Consider the following 18,975-nt stretch of genomic DNA (forward strand, 5'->3'; position numbering starts at 1 on the left):
TCATATTTTTTACCACAATTTAAAAAAATCATTAAAGTGATATGGTATGGCTGCTGTTTGTCCTAAGCACACCTGCTTATGTCACTCATTACATGTTACAGTTTTTGCTTTCATTTCCTTTTGTTTTTAAACCACTATCCTAAATGCAAGAGCCAGTCAAGCTAAATACAAATCAGATATTTTTTCTGAAGCTCTCAAAAGCCACGGATTGAGTCTCTTTCAGTTCTTCTAGAAAGGCCATCCACATTTGTATTTCCTTTCTTTGCACAGTACTACATTATGTTTTCTTCCTTTGGGCATCATGAGATCACATCTCCATGTAAATTTCCTCTATTCTAGTAATTTCTGGGTACACTAGGAGATAAAGTGGGTCTGAAACGGAGCTGAGAGTGGTTAACTGTACTTTTCAGCTCCTAGTCCGGAAGGTGAGCTCTTGGTCACGTGTTCCTCCCAACCACCCTGGAGGGCCTTGCAGCAACATCTCCGTGAAGGCTGCAAAATTCCACCTCCTATGGTCTCCACCCGGATGAGCTGACTCCAGATTAAACTCTGTTTAAATAAGAAACCTAGCAAAGTCATTTTATCCTCCATGGATCTGGGGGAAGAATAAAGTGCCAATGATTTTTTTCCTCTCAAAAAAAACATATCTCAACTTAAGTATTACTACCAGGGCAATACATTATTAGGTAAGACCACTGTTATTCTTTCAGTAAGTAAAATTACAAACACTTTAGAAGTTAAAGGTTATTTTTCAGACACAGTAATCTCTGAAGTCTGATAATTTAAGATTCCTTTTTTAGAAATAACATTTGCAAAGACAAATGTTTTGATGTAGAATACTGTTTTTTTGCTGCAGCATTAGAGAAACTGGAACATTTTCCCTCTCACCTAACTGAAGTTTTTTTTAACTAAGAGAAAGACTTATACTTTGTTAGAAAAGCCTTTTTTTTTTAAAGCAAATAATTCCATTAATTACCACTGACAACAGAAATGACTGGCTAACAATACAAATGGAATGACGCCATAGCACAGTAACATATGGAATGCTGAATATGCAGTGTTTGACAGCTTTTAATTTTGTCATGTTTCAGTTTAAAAAACTACTAACACCAGTATTTTATAAAAGAAAAGACATATTAACACAAAAGAGCATGAAGTACATAATCTCAAAATAAGGACAGTTCTTTTCAAGAAAGGATATTTGGCAGTCTTATTGGGCATTTGTCCTTACTTGGCTCATTTTGGTGTAGATCAATAAAAATTTTGTCATGGACTACCACAAACTTGGTGACTACAATTTGGTAATCACTATTTTAGAATTTCAGAACAGAGACTTAAAAAAAACCTTAAGTCTCAAATTTAGAGACTTTTATAAACAATTATGTCAGCTGGTTTAGACATGTTGGTACTCTAAACTGTTTCTCTCCTGTCTTACCATCTCTCCATCCCCATATCTCCTGCCACACATGGTCCAGGCTGTCGTCAGCTTACCAGCTCTTTCTTCGGTTTTTGCTCTAGCCTCTTAACCTCATTATCCTCTTCATCAACACCACAGTGATCTTCTAAAGCAAGGATCTCGTCATTCCATCTTAAAAAATTTAACTACTTTTCAATGCTATGAATTAGCCCAAGTTAATACATAAAGTACTTAACAGTCTGGCTTCATCATACCTTCCCAATCACTTCCTATGAAACCTACACTTTATTTAATGGCTTACATAACGGAGAAGTTTATTTCTATTTTAAAAGAAGTCTGGAGAAAAGGTATCTAAAGATAGTATAATGGTGGCATAGTATTTTCTGGGTCCTAGGCTCCTTTCATCTTTCTGCTACACCATACTAGCTGACGATGTTTTTCCTGAAGCTTTTTTCTCAGTCCAAGATGGCTGACAGAGTTCCAAGCATGACATTCACTTTCCAGGTAATGAAAAGGAGGACAGGTAGAAGGGTAAAACGGCACCCCTTATAGCCAAGGCAGTTCTCTTTAAACAGACTTCCCAGAGTCCCACATAACAATTCTGCTATCTTATTGGCTACATCTGGCTGCACGGTATTGGGAAACATAGTTTTTGAGGTGGGTGTATTGCTCTCCTGAATTAAACTGACGTGATATACTAGGAAGGAGAGAATGGCTATTGGGGGGCATCTAGCATTCTCTGCCACGTATATAATTTTTTAAAATTACATATTTTGTATTCTTTTTATATTCACTATTTTATTGTGGGTATCTTCCATTTTCTCCCACATTCATTTAATGACCTCATACTATTCCATTGCATTAATATACCATTAATTAAACAACCAATTCCCAATCCTGTATTTTGAAACAGTTGGGCTAGTTTTAATTTTTGGCAATTATAAACAATTCGGTGACAATAATTTATTTTTGTAGCTAAATCTTGCAGGGAATATCCTTGAAGGAAATCCCTACAAATGAAACTACTGAATCAACAAGTATATTATTTTAAGGCTTCTAATATATATTTCCAAAATGTCTTCCAGTAAGCTTTTCCCACTAGCCTTGCTGAAAAGGGCCATAGGTTTATTTTTTCTTCCCCATTAAAAAAAAAATACTTAAGGTACAAAAAAGTATAAAGAATAACACAAAGCATACATTGGTTATATGTGATACTTAAACTAAGAGCCATTTTAAGAAATTGTATTGCTCACATTGGACTGACTTTGTCCAAACTAAACCAACTGAGTCATCCCATATTCACTGAATACCTGGGTTGGAAGAGAAATTTAAATATAAATAAGAGAATATCTTTGTCTTTAAGGAGCCTGCATTTTGAACAATGATGGACTGAAATAAGCATATAACCTCCTGAGATACCTTTAAAGATGCAATTATGAATGTAAATATTCTTAGATTTTTATTTTTAAAAATTTTTAGCCATAGCTGTTGCATCTGAAAAGATAGCAAGCAGAATTCGATACTGCATAATACACCTAAGGAGAGTAGGTCTGTGGCTAGTATTTACACTCCCTGTTCTGAGAACGAAGAGGCACTGAAGCTTAGAGTAGTCCAGGAAGGTGTCACCAGGGCAAGGCACTTTGAGCTGAAACTCGCATGACCCAGTTGCTGTGAGAACTGTTTACATTGTACATAATATTTGCTTTTTTTTTTTTGTCTCCCAGATTTGGTATTAGGGGAAAGAAGTTACATTTCTCTTCTTATGTTCATAAAGCATCTTCCATTGCCAAATCCCCTAGCTTCGGTTCTACGGAAGAGGAAGATTGTGTAATCTTCTCTGAAGGAATAATAGAGGAATACCTAGCATTTGACCACACAGACATGTGAGTATTATGTCTTTTATGCTTTTTACTCCTCTACTTAAGTATTAATATCTATTTTTTCTAAAGAATACTACCAATATTACCTATAATTAGATTATGTCACTTTCTGCGACTCTGTATTTTCTATTACTACTCAGGTATCAGAGTTCATGTGCTTAGTTGATATAAATTCCTATTGCTTCCACATTCCAGACTTCCCTGTGTGTTTTCTTCCTGTACATGTCATTTGCCTCTTTCAGAGAGTAAACATTTTTAAATGAGTTGTTTTCTCCACATAATTTGATTTTATCCTTTGTAAATTTCACCAGTAACTCATGGAAACACTGAAACTTTTTATACAAGCAGTTGAAGAAGTGTGAACTTCATATACATAAATCCTGTTCTAAAAAGGTGTATACAATTTATATAAAAACCTTATATTCAGCACAGACTTTATAATTAATAATGCTTATTTAGACCTATTCTTACTGTATCCTGACAATAGTCCTGTGACATAGGTATTATTTACCCCCTTTACAGGATAGGTGAGAATCAGAGTAGTGAAAGGATGTCTGAGGTAAAGCTAAAACTAAAACTTTATCTGATTCTAAATCTAATCTCTCTCCTCTGTTCCATGCTACCTTTTTGAAACATTAACCTCTTAAGCTATTCCTTTAAGCCTTTAAAAGTTCCAGAATTGGTGATCACAGCAGCACATCTGAAAGTGAGTGAGAATTCCATTTTAGGCTATGAGGGTGTGATTAGGTCTAGTTATTATTGTGTCAAGTGATTTTGAACTTCTCTTCTTTCCATCATATTTCCTACTGAGCTGTTTATTCATGTGCTCAGTGTACGTATCCTAGCGTCACTTAAACATAATTCAGATTTCTGTACATACCACCACTGAGCTAGCTCATTGTTGCAAGAGAATCATAATTAGGTTCTTTTGGTTTTCCAGAGACTGCCCCCTTTCTCTTTACTTCATCTGCCCTTTTCCTCAAATCAGTCTCCTCCCTTGGTTTTAGCTTATGAAAATACAGCTGATTTAACTAATTTAAAATGAGATGTAGGTTGGGCCTGGTAGCTCACGTGGTTGGAGCGCCATGCTCCTAACGCCAAGGTCACTGGTTCGACCCACATGGTCGAACCACATGGGCCAGTAGCTGCGCCCTCTACAGCTAAGATTGTGAACAACAGCTCTCCCTGCTGTTGGGCTGCTGTGAGCAGCCAAAGGTTGGCGTGAGCTGGCGTGAGCTGCCATGAGCTCCCGCCCGCTGCTGTGTGCTGCGGTGGGCTTGAACCGGAGTGTGGGGGGGGAGAGGCGGAAGAAAGGGGGCAAAATAAAGAGATGTAAATGGCTTATAGGTATTCCCTACAGCATTTCTTTCCCTTTTCCTGATAGTAAACCCAAATGAATTTTCAGGAATACAGGGAAGAGTTACAGAAAGGCAGCATTCACTTTAGAGATACCACTGAGATATTGACTGAAAAATGACAGAGTAGTTGGAACTTTAGAATGTTCCTGATTTAAGATATTGAAGGCCCTGAAATAAACCAAAACACCTCTGGGAAATTAATACATAGAACAATTTCAGCAAATGATTTTGGTGAAAAACCATTTAGAAAAAAATAAGTTTCCTAACTTATTCTTTACAGAAAATAAATTTCACACATAAAATATTTAAAGGTGACAGGTTAAATCATGTAAATTTAGAAGACAACAAATTATGAAAGATTGTTTAAAAAATAATTTAGGAATGGGGAAGGCCTTTCTAATCATAGCACAAAATCTACAAATCATTTAAGAAATTCTTAAAATAACTACATAAAATGAAATTTCTATATAAAAAAACTCAAAGTCAAAACACAGGAGACAAACTGGCAAAAACATTTGCAGTTCACAAATACACAAAGACTTAATTTCCTGAATATGTACATCAATAAGGAAAATAGTAAGGACAAAACAGGCAAAGAACATGAATAGTTCACATAAAAAGAAAATGGATTTTAAATATATGAAATGAAATTCAATCCCATTCAGAATTAAGAGATAACAAATTAAAACTATAATGAGATACTATTTTATCTGTCAGATTGGCAGAGAACAAAAGATAATTTGATAATTCCTTCAATAAGAAAACACATATTCTTTCACCATTGGAGAATTATACTACAGGAAAGTGGGCATTATCTTTCAGATTGAAATGCATATACCTTTTGACTTAATAATTCTATTTATAGGAATTTAGCCTACAGATATAATCCCATGTAGCTAAAGACCTATGTACGTACAAAGATATTAACTACAGTATTGACAATAAGAGCAAAAGTTTGATTGATCGATTACTGACTAGTTAGATATATTACAGTATATCCAATGGAATACTCTGTAGCTATTTTTTAAAAGAATCAAATTTACATGCACTGATTGGAATCCAGGGCCAAGATACATTGTTAAGTAAAAGAGCAAGGTGCAGTACAGTGTATAACGTAACTATTTCTCCAGACTTATAATGTCTACTTCTGGGAATGGGCACCGGGAAGAGAGAGATAGGAGACTTATTTTCCACTACAAACATACAATTCATTCTGTACCATATGATTTTTTTTCATCATATGAATGTTTTATCTCCTCTAAAAAGAAACATAAATTTAAATACAGTTAATACTAATCATCCTTCCTTCCCCCACTTAATGCCAGGCCAACTCTCCCTCAGGAAAGGAGCAGCAAAGAATCTTTGGCACCCTGCATAAACCTCTCAGCATCCTTCTTTCCTGCCTACAGTTCTTGTTTAGTTCTTGAGACCTCTGCTGCCCTAGGCGTAACTGTCACTGTCGAGATTGGGAGGTATTTCTCCCCACCCCAAGCCAGTGCCAGAATTTGCTTGTTCTTAGTTTATAATACATCTATCAGCTACCGTGTTTCCCCGAAAATAAGACCTAGCCGGACAATCAGCTTTAATGAGTCTTTTGGAGCAAAACCTAATATAAGACCCAGTCTTATTTTACTATAAGACTGGGTATAATATAATATATAATATAATATAGTATAATACCAGGTCTTATATTAGTTTTTGCTCCAAAAGACGCACTGCTAGGTCTTATTTTCAGAAAAACAGGGTAGGTTTCCCCCCTAGAATTCTGGGGCTGTTGGTACTCCCTGCCAGAGAAGAGACAGACTTGGCCAATTGGAAGTTTCTGGGTTATAGATACAGTCTCCAGGAGAGCCAGGAGTAGCTTCCTATGCTGCTGGGCTCCCCTCCTTTTCCTTTCCAGCCAATTACCAAATGTTTATTTGGATTAGTAAAAGTATTTTCATAATCTACATGAACTGTTTTCCTAATGAATCACTGCCTTAAATAATTATAACATTTCATGATGTGCACAGTTACATGCACATCATGAAATGTGTCACATTAATATTAATCTAAATGTTATCCAATTACAACAAAAAGCTTATTTCTGTATGCATTACTGCTGTTCAACTGACATACCCACTGTAAAAGGTATACCCAGGTAAAAAATTACAATGATTCTCTCTCTCCTTTTCCTTGTTCTATTTTTTGGCAGAGTAGTAGGGTGGGTTAGGGGTAAAAAGGGAAATGCAGTCTCCTCTGTTGAGAATTCCCTTAGTTCACAAGGCAGCTTAATCCATGTGCTCCATATGCTGGGGAGGGGAAGGGAACTGGGCACATAGCACACGCCTAAGAAGCACAAAGGACAGTGGTGAACATTCAGTGAAGGATAACCATGAAGTCTTTCCTTCTTGCTTCTGTTACAGAGAAGAGGGGTTTCCTGGAAAGAAATCAGAAGCAGCTCCAGAGAAACAGAACTTAGGGTACCCTCCCATTGCTCCATTTTACTGCATGAAAGAGGATGTCCTTGCTTACGTGTTTGATGACGTGTGGAGCAGGGTCCTGAGCTGTATGGAGCAGTTGACACGTAGTCACTGGGAGGGATTTGCTTCTGGTAAGGATCTTTGTAAAAACGGCAATATAAAAAATAATTGTCTAGGATTCCCAAACCCTAACCAGTCTATTAGATTAGATGCTTCATGAGTGCAAAAGATTCATATTTATGTTTCCCACAGAAACAAAGAAAAATTTAGAAAATATTTGAGAGTGGATGAGTAACAAGGCCCAGTCTATAATGACTAGACAGAGATTGTGCTTCCTCTTTGAATATAATCATCTGTGAGAAAACACCTGTGCAACTGGCAAATACATTTTTAAACTGCTTCATTAAAAATATTTGATAAACAATAAATCATATATACTTGACGTGTACAATTTGGTAAGTTAACCTGTGTATACACACCCATGAAATCCCAATATAGTGAACATATCCTTCGCCCCAAAATTACTTTTGTAATCCCTCCCTCTTGCCCCTGCCTGACCCACCATTCCCAAGTGACACCTAATCTGCTTTCTCTCACTATTGGTTAAATTATATTTTGCAGAATTTCGTATACATAGAATCATATAGTATTGATATTTTATCAGCTTCTTTCACTCAGCATGATCATTTTGAGATTCATCCATGTCTGTTGTGTGTGTCAATAATTTATTCCTTTTTATCGCTGAGTAGTGTTCCGTTGTTCCACAATTTGTTTATCCATTTATCTGTTGATGGACATTTGCGTTTTTCTCAGTTTTGGACTATTACATGTAAAGGTGTATGAACACTAGTGTACACTAGAATTTGTGGGACATACATTTCCTTTTCTCTTGGAGTGGAATGGTTGGATTACATGGTTAAATGTATATTTAACTTTTTAAGAATTGTTTGTATTAGTTTTCTATGTTGCACAAAAAAATTATCACAAACTTAGCAGCTTCAAAAAATACGTGTTTATTATCTCACAGATTTGTGGGTCAGAAGTCCAGGAACGGCTTAGCTACTCCTCTCCTTACAATCTCAAAAGGCTTTAATCAGGGTTGGCCAGGGTTGGGTTCTCATGTAGAGGCTCAACTAGGAAAGAATCCACTTCCCCTTCTGTGTATTCTTGGAAGCATCCAGTTTCTTATAGCTGTAGTAGTCATGGCAGCTTTCTTTTGCCATGGGTCCATATCAACTCTGAAACCCAGCTGGAAAAATACTGGGGGTTCCTTTATAAGTTTCAAGGCCTGGAAAAAAAATCCTCTTAGCTATCTGTTCTACCCTCTGCGCTCTTCGTTTCATCTGCTGAGTGATCCTTCCTTTATCATGAAAGGTAGCACATGTCTTCAGCTAAGTAGTTTTATCCCACTGCTTCCTGCCAGTAGAATTTTGGGGGTCTGACAGCCTTCTTTCATTTAGAATCTTTTGCCATCTAGAGAGACTGAGGATTTTCAGAATCGTCAAATCCTGGTTTCTTTATGTGTAATAGTTTCCCCCTAAATTTATCTTTCTCATCTCATGTTTTATTATAAGCAGCTTGAAAAAAAAATCAGGCCTCACTTTCAACCCTTTGGAAATCTCCTTAGGTAAATAACCAAGATCATCACTTAAAAGTTCTGCTTTTCATATGACCCCAGGAGACTATTTCACTACCTTTCTGCCACCAAATAACAAGCATCTCCCTTCTTCCACTTTCTAATAAAATGAGCCCTCCCCTACATCATCCTCCAAATCCAGATTTCTACTAAGTCTGTTCAAGGCAAGAGATGGCTTCTCTATCATGCTTCTCAAAATTCTTCCAGCCTCTATCAATGAAAATTGAAAATAAAATTAAGAAAGTAATCCATTAATAACATCATCAAAAAGAATAAAATATTCAGGAATAAACTTAACCAAAGAAGTATTAGACTTGAACATTGAAAACTATAAAACATTATTGAAATTAGGGGAGACCTAAAGAAATGAAAAGACATCTGTGTTTATGGATTGAAAGACTTAATATTGTTAAGATGGCAATATTCCCCAAATAGATCTACAGATTGAGTGCAATCCCTATCAAAATTCCAACTGACTTTTTTGCAGAAATGGACAAGCTGATCCTGAAATTCATATGGAAATGCAAGGTACCCTGAATATTCAAAACAGTATTGAAAAAGAACAAAGTTGAAGGAGTCATACTTCATGAATTTAAACTTAATACAAAGCTACAGTAATAGAAATAGTGTAGTTTCTATTCATAGGACAGACAGATCAATGGAATACAATCAATAAAAAATAATAAACCCACACATCTATGACCAATTGATTTTCAACAAGGGTGCCAAGACCATTCAATGGGGGAAGAAAAGTCTCTTCAACAATTGGTACAGGAACAACTGGATAGCCACATGGAAAAGAATGAAGTTGGAACCTTACTTGACATTGTATATCAAATACCAACTTTTAAAACGGAAACAAGACAGATATTTAAGAACTAAAATTATAAAACTCTTAAAAGAAAACATGGGAGTAAATCTTCATGAGCTTGGCATGAGCTTGTGTCTTGATGTAATTTTTTTCATGTTACTTCTGCTTGGAGTTTGTTGAGCTATTTATTGTTTTGTTTGGCAGTGGATTCTTAGATATGACACCAAGTCCACAAACAACAAAAGAAAAAATAGACAAATTGGACTTCATCAAAATAATAAACTTTGTGTATCAAAAGACATTATCAAGAAAGTGAAAAAAAAACACCTACAGAATGAAAGCAAATATGTGCAAATCATACACCTCATAAGAATCTAGTATCCACAATATATAAAGAACTACAGCTCAACAACAAAAGGACAAACACCCAATTAAAAAATAGGCAAATAACTTGAATATATGTTTCACCAAAGACATACAAATGACCAATAAGCACAAGAAAAAGATGTTTAACATCATTATTCATTAGGGAAATGCAAATAAAAACCAAAACCACAATAAGATACCACTTCATACCTGCTAAGATGGATATATATATATATGTATATAAGTATGTATATGTGTATATATATGTGTATATATGTATATATACATATGCATATATATGTATATATATCCAAAACCACAATGAGATACCATTTCATACTTGCTAAGATGGGGAGATAGACAGATTTTATATATATATATATATATATATATATATATATACACACTTTTTTATTAAAGGACAGTAACAAGTATTGGTGAGGATGTGGAGATACTTCATACACTGCTAGTGAGAATATAAAGTTGTACAACCATTGCTGCACCGGTAACAGTTTGGCAGTTCCCCAAAAGATTAAATATAAAATTACCATATGACCCAACAATTCCACTTAGAGGTATACAACCAAAAGAACTGAAAACATATGTCCACAAAAAAGGCCTATGCATGAATGTTCGTAGCAGCATTATTCATAATAATCAAAAAGTAGAACCAACCCAAATGCCTACCAACTGATGAATGGATGAAGAAAGTTTGGTATATCCATGTGTTATGGACTGAATTGTGTCCCCCTCAAAAGTCATATATTGAAGCCCTAACCCCCAATGTGAATGTGTTGGGAGATTGGGCCTTCAGGGTGGTAATTAAGGTTAAACGAGATCATAAGGGTGGGGCCTTAATCCTATAGGGTTGCTATCATCATAAGAAGAGAGATATCAGAGCTCTCTTCCTGTGCATGCAAGGACACAACAAAAAGGTAGCTGCCCACAAGCCAGGAAGAGAGGTCTCACCACAAACTAACCCTGACAGGACCTTCATCTTGGACTGCTAGCATACATAACTGAGAAAATGGACTTCTGTTGTTCAAGCTATCCAGTCTGTGGCATTTTGTTATGGCAGCCTGAGTAACTAACAGACTATGCAATGGAATATTATTTATCCATAAAAAAGAAGTAATGATGCAGGCTACAACATGAATGACCCTTGAAAATATTATGCTAAGTGAAAGAGGCCAGACACAAAAGGCCATATATGATTCCATTAAAATGAAATGTCCAGAACAGGCGGGTCCATAGAGACAGAAAGTAGTTTAGTGATTTTAGAGTGATGGAAATTTTCTGAATTAAATAGTGGTGGTGGTTGCACAACATTGTAAATATAATTCTTAAATAAAAACTAATTGTATACTATAAAATAGTTAAAAATGATGAATTTGTTATGTGAATTTTCTCTCATTAAAAACTTTTTTTTTTTTAAATTTTCCAACCTGAAGAATGTCCTCTAACATTTCTTGTATGTGGGTCTGTTAGGGATGAATTCTTTCTTTTGTAGATATGAAAATTTCTTTATTTTGCCTTTTTTTTTTCAAGATAATTTTGCAGGGTCTGGAATTTTCTCTCAGTACTTTAAAGATGTTTTCCACTATATTCTAACTTGCATTTTCTGACAAGAAATCTGATGTCATCCTTTTCTTTGTTCCTGTGTACATATCTTTTTGTTCTCTGGCTGCTGTTATGATTTTCTCTTTATCACTGATTTTGAGCAATCTTAATATGATGTGCCTTGATGTAATTTTCTTCATGTTACTTCTTGGAGTTATTTGGAGCTGCACATTTATTGTTTTGTTTGAAAAGTTTTCAGCCATTATGTCTTCAGGTATTTTTCTGTCCTCCCACCAATCCGCAGGACTCCTATTACTCATACATTAGTCCATTTGACCACTTGTCCCCCAGATACTTTAATTTTTTTGGATTTTTGTCTCTGTGTATTTCATTTTGGATAGTTTCTATTGTTGTACCTCTGAGTTCATTCATTCATCTTTTCTTCTGCAACTGTTACGCTCATCCAATATATATTTCTATTCATTGTTTTCTATGAAATACAATTTGGGTGACTTACCGTCTCCCATGTTGCTAATTTTTTGAAAACGTGGAATAACTCAAACATCTGTGTGAATTCTGAGTTGGTTTCAATGATTGATATTCTTCTCATTGTGAGTTATGTTCTCCTGCCTGGTAATCTTTGGGTGCTAGACATTGTGAATTTTATCCTACTGGGGGTTGAATATTTTTTTATTCTCATATATTTTCTAGGTCTTTTTCTGGGATGTAGTTACTTGGAAAATATCTGATCCTTTCAGATCTTGCTTTTATGACTTGTTAGGCAGGCTGGAGCAATATTCAGTCTAGAGAGAATTATTTACCAGCTACTAAGGCAAGATCTTCCTGAGTATTCTGTTCAATGCCCCAGGAATTATGAGTTTTTCTAGTATGGCTAGTGGAAGCAGGCACTACTCTTGGTCTCGTGTAAGCAGCAGGCATTGTTCCTTCTTTCTTTCAGTTGGTTCTCTTTCCTAACTTTAGGTATGTTCGAGTCAACTGCTTTGTTTGTAGTAGTTTATTTTCATTGTTACAGTTTTCCATTGTATGACTATATCACATTGTACTGTCAGTGGACATTTGGGTAGTTCCTGGTTTGGGTTTGTCTGTGTATAGTGCTATTATGAACATTCTTGTATATGTCTTTTGGTGAACATATGTACTGATTACAGAATAGTGGCATTGCTGGGTACTATGATATGCTATTCCAGCTTCGGTGTATACTGCCATAATTTTTTCCAAACTGGCTGCACCTAGTTACACTTTCTCTACTATCATATGGGAGCTCCAGTTGCCTTATGTTTGCCACAGTTGATACTGTCTACACGGTTTTAAGCCACTCTGTTGTATGCATGTTCTCTTTTAAAGCTGGTATTGGAGAACAGGACTAAAACCCTTTAAAAACTAACTGATTTATATTAGGTGAGGTTAAGTTTTTGGAGATAGAGGACAAATGGTAAAGTCCAGAATCATATCCAAACCCCCACAATAAACCCTGGTGATAAAAGAACTCCCTCAGTTTTCAGTATCATCCACTGAGGTATCAGAGAAAACTTCAATTTTACCTTTCACAATTTACCAATGTTGGGCTGTGAATTAACATCCTTCTAGTTTATTTTTCTGTGCATACATAAATTTAGGTTATTTCATTATATTGTAATTGTGACTTAGTCTAAAACCAAAAACATTGATCTTGAAATAGAGCTGGAAGATCTCTAACTGGTTTAGTGTGTTCCCCGAAATGCATCAAAACAGCAAACTTGGTGCATAAAGAGCCAGGCAGCAAATATTTTAGTCTTTGCCAGCCATCCAGTCTCTGTGGCAACCACTCGATTCCGCCCTCGAAAGCAGCCATAAGCAATACGTGAGTGGGTTGGCTATGGACACTCCCATGCACTCAGTATGTATGTTCACCAAAAGACATATATAAGAAGGTCCATACTAACACGACGTGCTGGAAAACAAACTGGAAACTAACCAGGTGTCCCTCAGTTGTAGAATGTGATATATTCATACAATGGAGGACTATACAACAATGAGAATATACAAACGACTGTTACAAAAACTGGTAGTGGTAATGGGCATGACGGTTCCCTTTGGGGTGATGAAAAAGTTATGAAACTAGACAGAGGTGATAGTTGCATACCACCACGCATGTATTTAGTGCCACTGAATTATACACTTTAAAATGGATAAAATAGTAAATTTTATGTTATATATATTTTGCTACAATAAGATTTTTTAAAAAGAAGTAATGGGTCCTATTTGGCTCATGGGCCATAGTTTGCCAACTAGTTCTAAAATGTCATCCCCATGACAAGTCATGTAATGTAATGGTTAAAAGCAGTTTGTTATCAGACAACCTGGGTTCAACCACTGGCTCTGACACTAACTTTATATCCTATGCAAGTTGCTTAACCTCGCGGTGCCTCAGATTCTTTATAAAATAAGTATAATACTAGTACCTATCTCAAATGGTTAAGGGATAAATGAGTTACATGGAAATATATAAAGTAGTTCCCAGAATATATAACAACACAATAAATGTTAGCTATTACCATTACTTTTTAAAAATAACACCTTATGGAAAAAGAACTCTTGAATTTTTGGCTTCGATGTGGACCAGTTGGTTAGTTGTTTGTTGTTAGGGCCAACCTGCAGGTGCTCGTACAAACCTATCTCTACCATCACAGCAAATTTTTCTACCCCTAAGTGAGGGAAAAAGCCAACCTGCGTGCTAGTCATATATACAATAGGACCATGTGACAACTTGTGGTATTTTAAGATTTGTCAACTATAACCCAAAAGTATATAAATGTCTGAGTATATGTAATCACTTTTTTTTTTTTTAAAGATTTTATTGGGGAAGGGGAACTGTGTGTACTTCCAGGCCTTTTTTCCAAGTCAAGTTTTTTTGTCCTTTCAGTCTTAGTTGTGGAAGGCGCAGCTCAGCTCCAGGTCCAGTTGCCATTTCTCGTTGCAGGGGGCACAGCCCACCATCCCTTGCGGGAGTCGAACCAGCAACCTTGTGGTTGAGAGGACACACTCCAACCAACTGAGCCATCCGGGAGGCAGCTCAGCTCAAGGTGCTGTGTTCAATCTTAGTTGCAGGGGGCACTGCCCACCATCCCTTGCAGGACTCGAGGAGTTGAACCGGCAACCTTGTGGTTGAGAGCCCACTGGCCCATGTGGGAATCGAACCGGCAGCCTTCGGAGTTAGGAGCATGGAGCTCTAACCGCCTGAGCCACCGGTCCGGCCCCTGTAATCACTTATTTTTATAATTTATTTTTACAATCATCTTAACTTTTATGCAGGCCAGTTTAAAAATCTAAATTATGGAGGAATATTTATCTCAAAATTATTTTTAATCCTTATTTGCTACTGGGAAACAAGCTTCACTGGACATTTTTGTTGAGAAAAGAAATACCTTCTCTGAAAGAAACAGTAATAAACAAAATGATGATGGAAGTGATTTAGAAACAATGATGACCAAGAGTTATTAGTTTTACTCAGAAACATGATTCCTTGAGTTCAGTTTTGGAGCCAAAATTAATGGTGAGAAGTGCTAAAATCCCAGTGTTTTAGAAATGCCAAAATCCATTTGTTTTGCGATTATGATTAATGAAGCTACGAACATTCTTGAACAGTCCTCCTGGTACCCATGTGCAAGAGTTCCTCTAGGGCTCACACCAAGGAGTGGAGCTGCTGGCTCACAGAGAAATACATCTTCAGTTTCACTAGATAATGCCAAATTGCCCAAGTGATTGTACCAGTTATATATATCCACTAACAGTACACAAGTTCCTGTGCTCATAACCTCGTAGTTACTGATCAATTTTTTGTCAACGTGTAAAAGAATGTTTTCCATGTGGTTTTACTTCTCCATTTTAAAAATTAAGGTATAATTTACATATAGCAAAATTCACGTTTTTTAGTGTATAGTTCATATTTCCCACCTCTGTTCCTCTGGACCAAATTCAGGATAATTTCTTCAGACCTTTTCTTCAAGTTCATTAAGTGTCTTCAGCAGGATCTAATCTACTAATTTTTGCTCTCTTTTGTAGTTTTGTTTTTACAAATCTTATTTTTGTCTTACTCTTTACTCATATTTTCAACTGTAGCATTTGTTTACATTTTGAACCTGATTAATTCCACTTTCTTTAGTTTTTGCTGACCTAATTATGTTGTTTCTGCTTGCTCTTTCTCAAGGTGTTTTGTTTCCTTGTGGCATCATGGGATTTTCAACAGTGGGTTTGGATCTTGGAATTTTATGCATGGGAATTCTTTGAGGCCTGGATTAACAATCTGAAGGTCCCCCCCTAGAGCTACATTGTCCATTATAGTAGTCACATGTGGCTATTTATTAAAATTAAATTAAAAATTCTATTCCTCAGTCAGACTAACCAAATTTTAAGTGTTCTAGAGCCACGTGGCAAGAGGCCACTATACTGGACAACGCATATGTAGAACATTTCCATCAACTGCAGATATTCTGTTGCACAGCTTCTCTCTAGAGATCCTTGCTTTTTCTCCTATCAGCTATCATCAGGCACTGCCGACCTGGGAAACCGCTTTAAATAGAATTACTGGTTTCTGGAGTTTTTTTGAACCATGCATGTGGTATGAAACTGGGCTGCAAAGATGACTGAAGCCTTGCTTGAGACAATGAATTCTCAGGGGAGATTTTCTGTCGCAATACTGTTGCTGTGGGTCTGGAGATATTCATGGGTAACAGATTCTGTTCCTTTGCTCAGATGATGAGAGTAATGTTGAAATCACCAGATTAGCTTCAGGAAGCCCCTGTGTGCTGAGTGAACCACAACCTTTGATCTTACCTCGAGTGCCACAGTCTAAGGTGCTGTCCGTCACCTCAAATCCGGTAAGGCCCACAGGGGAATGAATATACAGGAGGACCTAGGGCTGTTCTTGCCAGAGGAAATTTGCTCAGTATTATTTGTCTTAATTGTATTATTTGACTGTATTTTGTTGTTGTTACGTGTTTTGTCACAAAAAGCCGGTTACTCTATGTATTGACATATTTAAAAAATTAATAGCAAATTAGGGTTGATCAGTTATTCTCAGTAATCTATAAACTGTGTAATCTAGAATCAACTATGTGGTCAGTCTAATTCTGTTCTGGGAAGAATGAAGGATATGATGAAAAGAGGGACCAAATCTCAGATTTTTTATGATCTTAACATTCCGTCCTTTGAATTTCTTTTTGACTCCCTCCTTCTTTTTTCTTTTATCTCTGCCTCCCTGGTTTTTGTTTTATTAATATTTGAATTTGTTGACATTTTTGCCTTTTGGATGTTCGATACTGATAACCCAGGTGTAAAAGGCAATTTTACAGGACAGAGGAGAAACGGTCTCAATCTATAGACAAGCATAAAGATGGCTATTTTTTGCGGAAGATTGATGAGCCTGCTGATGAGCCTGGTCTCATCCCTGTGTAATGACTTATGTAGTACCAGTTCCTACATGATAGTTTCCCAGTGTTACCTGTGACAAGACTTGGGGTTGGAGTGTGGTGGGGAGGGAGAAAAAGAAAAGGGACTCTAATCCTTGGGTCATGCTCATCTGGGTTTTACTACCAGATCTAGTATTTGTTTTGTTGGTATACTCGCCAGATAGCATACAGCTGGATTTATACAAAGATTTTCTTAAAAATACAGTCAGCAAGGCCTTATCACATTAAAGGATGAACTAGGTGTACTAATGTTCCTTTGGTTGTAATAAAAAAAACTTGTACATGTTGAACTGGTTTGGCTATGATGTAGGAAACCTAAGCCCTGAACAGTTAGTTAAGTTAAATGGTTCTGGTTGTTAATGATAAAAGGAAGAAGTGTTAATCCACATTTCTTCAGAGAAAGTAGGAGGAAAATGCATGGTAAAGGAGATGGCCAAAACGATGACCTGAGAGAGAACAGAAACAGGACCCTGAGGTGGCATGTCAGTGCAAGTCAGATTAAATCCTGCTAACATGAGAGCAAGATTAACTCCTTCTCACAAACAGTATTCGGAAGTTAGGTTATCACTGAGAGCTGACTACTCCAGCGGTAGTGAAGGAGAAAGATTAGTTTGTGTATAATGTAGGACTGTGTGATGGTAAAAGAGATTAATTTTTGTTGTTGTTGTTTTTAGGGTTTCTTTTCTAATGCAAATAATAATAAAGGTCCTCTCTCCCCTGTGACAGTGGCTAAGTGCTTTCATCTAGGCTGATCAGGCTTCCCCCACCTGCTGTCATTTAGGAAAGGAGAAGAAAGGACTATGACCCTGTCATCTTGACACTGAACTTGAGGCCCCAGCTGAGCTATTGGCCAAGATATTACAAAAGTTAAGGCATAAGAGAAAAATGTATAAATGACCTAATTTGGAAATAATGACTTTTGGCAAAGTTGGGAAACTGAGCAGGTATCACCAAGCAATAATGAGTAACATCTTCTTTTAACATGTAGATGAGTTTCTGTCAAGCAGCAAGTGGTCATCAGCCAAATGTGAATGGTCTCTTGGTTCATGGGATGCCTCTACAGCCAAGAAATCTCTCCCTAATGGACAAACTCCTGTAAGAAGTATAAAATTTTAATAGACTAAATGAAGTAGATCACTGAGAAATAAAAGGAAAGTCAATTAATATGCATGTATTGAGTAGCTACCAAGCAATCACAGACGTGTAGGGAGTGAAAACATCTAAGGAGAAGAGCAACAAGGCTACTCTAGGTAGGAGAAATGGTGTGGGGAAAGGTTTGGAGACCTTTTCCCAAATGCAAAGTAGAAGAGAAAGACCTGTTTTGCTATGGTAGACTAGGAGATAGGTCAGAACTTTAATGCTTCCAACTAAAGATTATTGACGAAAATCTTTTAGAATTAAAATAGACCATGGTCTGATTAGTGGGAAAGAGACTATGAAATTAATGAAGGTTGGGACCAGACTGTGGAGGGTACTAAATGCCATGTTTCTGAGATCCATTCATGTTGTTGCATGCTACCTTCTCTTATTGCCAAGTAGCATTCTATTCCAAGCATATACAATTTGTTTATCCATTCTTCTGTTAATGAACACTTAGTCTGCTTCCAGGTTAGGGCAGTTATGCATAAAGCTGCGATAAATATTTTTGCACAGGTCTTTTTTTGTGGACCAACGGTCTCATTTTCTTAGACCATTATCTAGACGTGAAACTGCCATACAGTTTTCCAAAGTAATTGTACCATTTTACATTCCCACCAGCAACGTATGAGTTTCAGTTGGGGAGCACATATATTTAGATCAGGAAGTTGAAAGACAGATTTCACAGCAGTAGAGCACAGATTGGAATGAAGCAGGAGGAACTGAAGGTGAGGAATCTAATGCAGGAATTCAAGCATGAGCTTTTAAGGATCTGCACTCAAGTTGTAGCACAGGATGAGAAAGGAATGAAATATATTAGGAGATATTATAAAATAAATCAAATTCTATAAAAATAGAGGAATAACAGTCAACTCTGAGA

The 18,975-nt window shown here is 36.5% G+C and overlaps 1 protein-coding gene across 8 annotated transcripts in view; it reads left to right on the plus strand.

Annotated features, from left to right (window-relative positions):
* Nucleotides 1–18,975, plus strand: part of FAM149B1 (family with sequence similarity 149 member B1) — a 48,085-nt gene that overhangs the window by 20,016 nt on the left and 9,094 nt on the right. For 6 of the 8 annotated variants that reach the window (XM_081074389.1, XM_081074388.1, XM_081074392.1 and 3 more), the window contains 4 exons: nucleotides 3,142–3,300; nucleotides 7,061–7,248; nucleotides 16,243–16,367; nucleotides 17,947–18,053. In XM_081074389.1, the coding sequence (XP_080930515.1) occupies nucleotides 3,142–3,300; nucleotides 7,061–7,248; nucleotides 16,243–16,367; nucleotides 17,947–18,053 (579 nt within the window). The remainder of the gene's footprint in view (nucleotides 1–3,141; nucleotides 3,301–7,060; nucleotides 7,249–16,242; nucleotides 16,368–17,946; nucleotides 18,054–18,975) is intronic. The other 2 variants (XR_013994990.1, XM_081074394.1) reach the window with 1 other exon arrangement.

The sequence above is a fragment of the Rhinolophus hipposideros genome (genome assembly GCF_964194185.1).
Source record: "Rhinolophus hipposideros genome assembly, chromosome: 15".
In the NCBI taxonomy this organism is placed as follows: Eukaryota; Metazoa; Chordata; class Mammalia; order Chiroptera; family Rhinolophidae; genus Rhinolophus; species Rhinolophus hipposideros.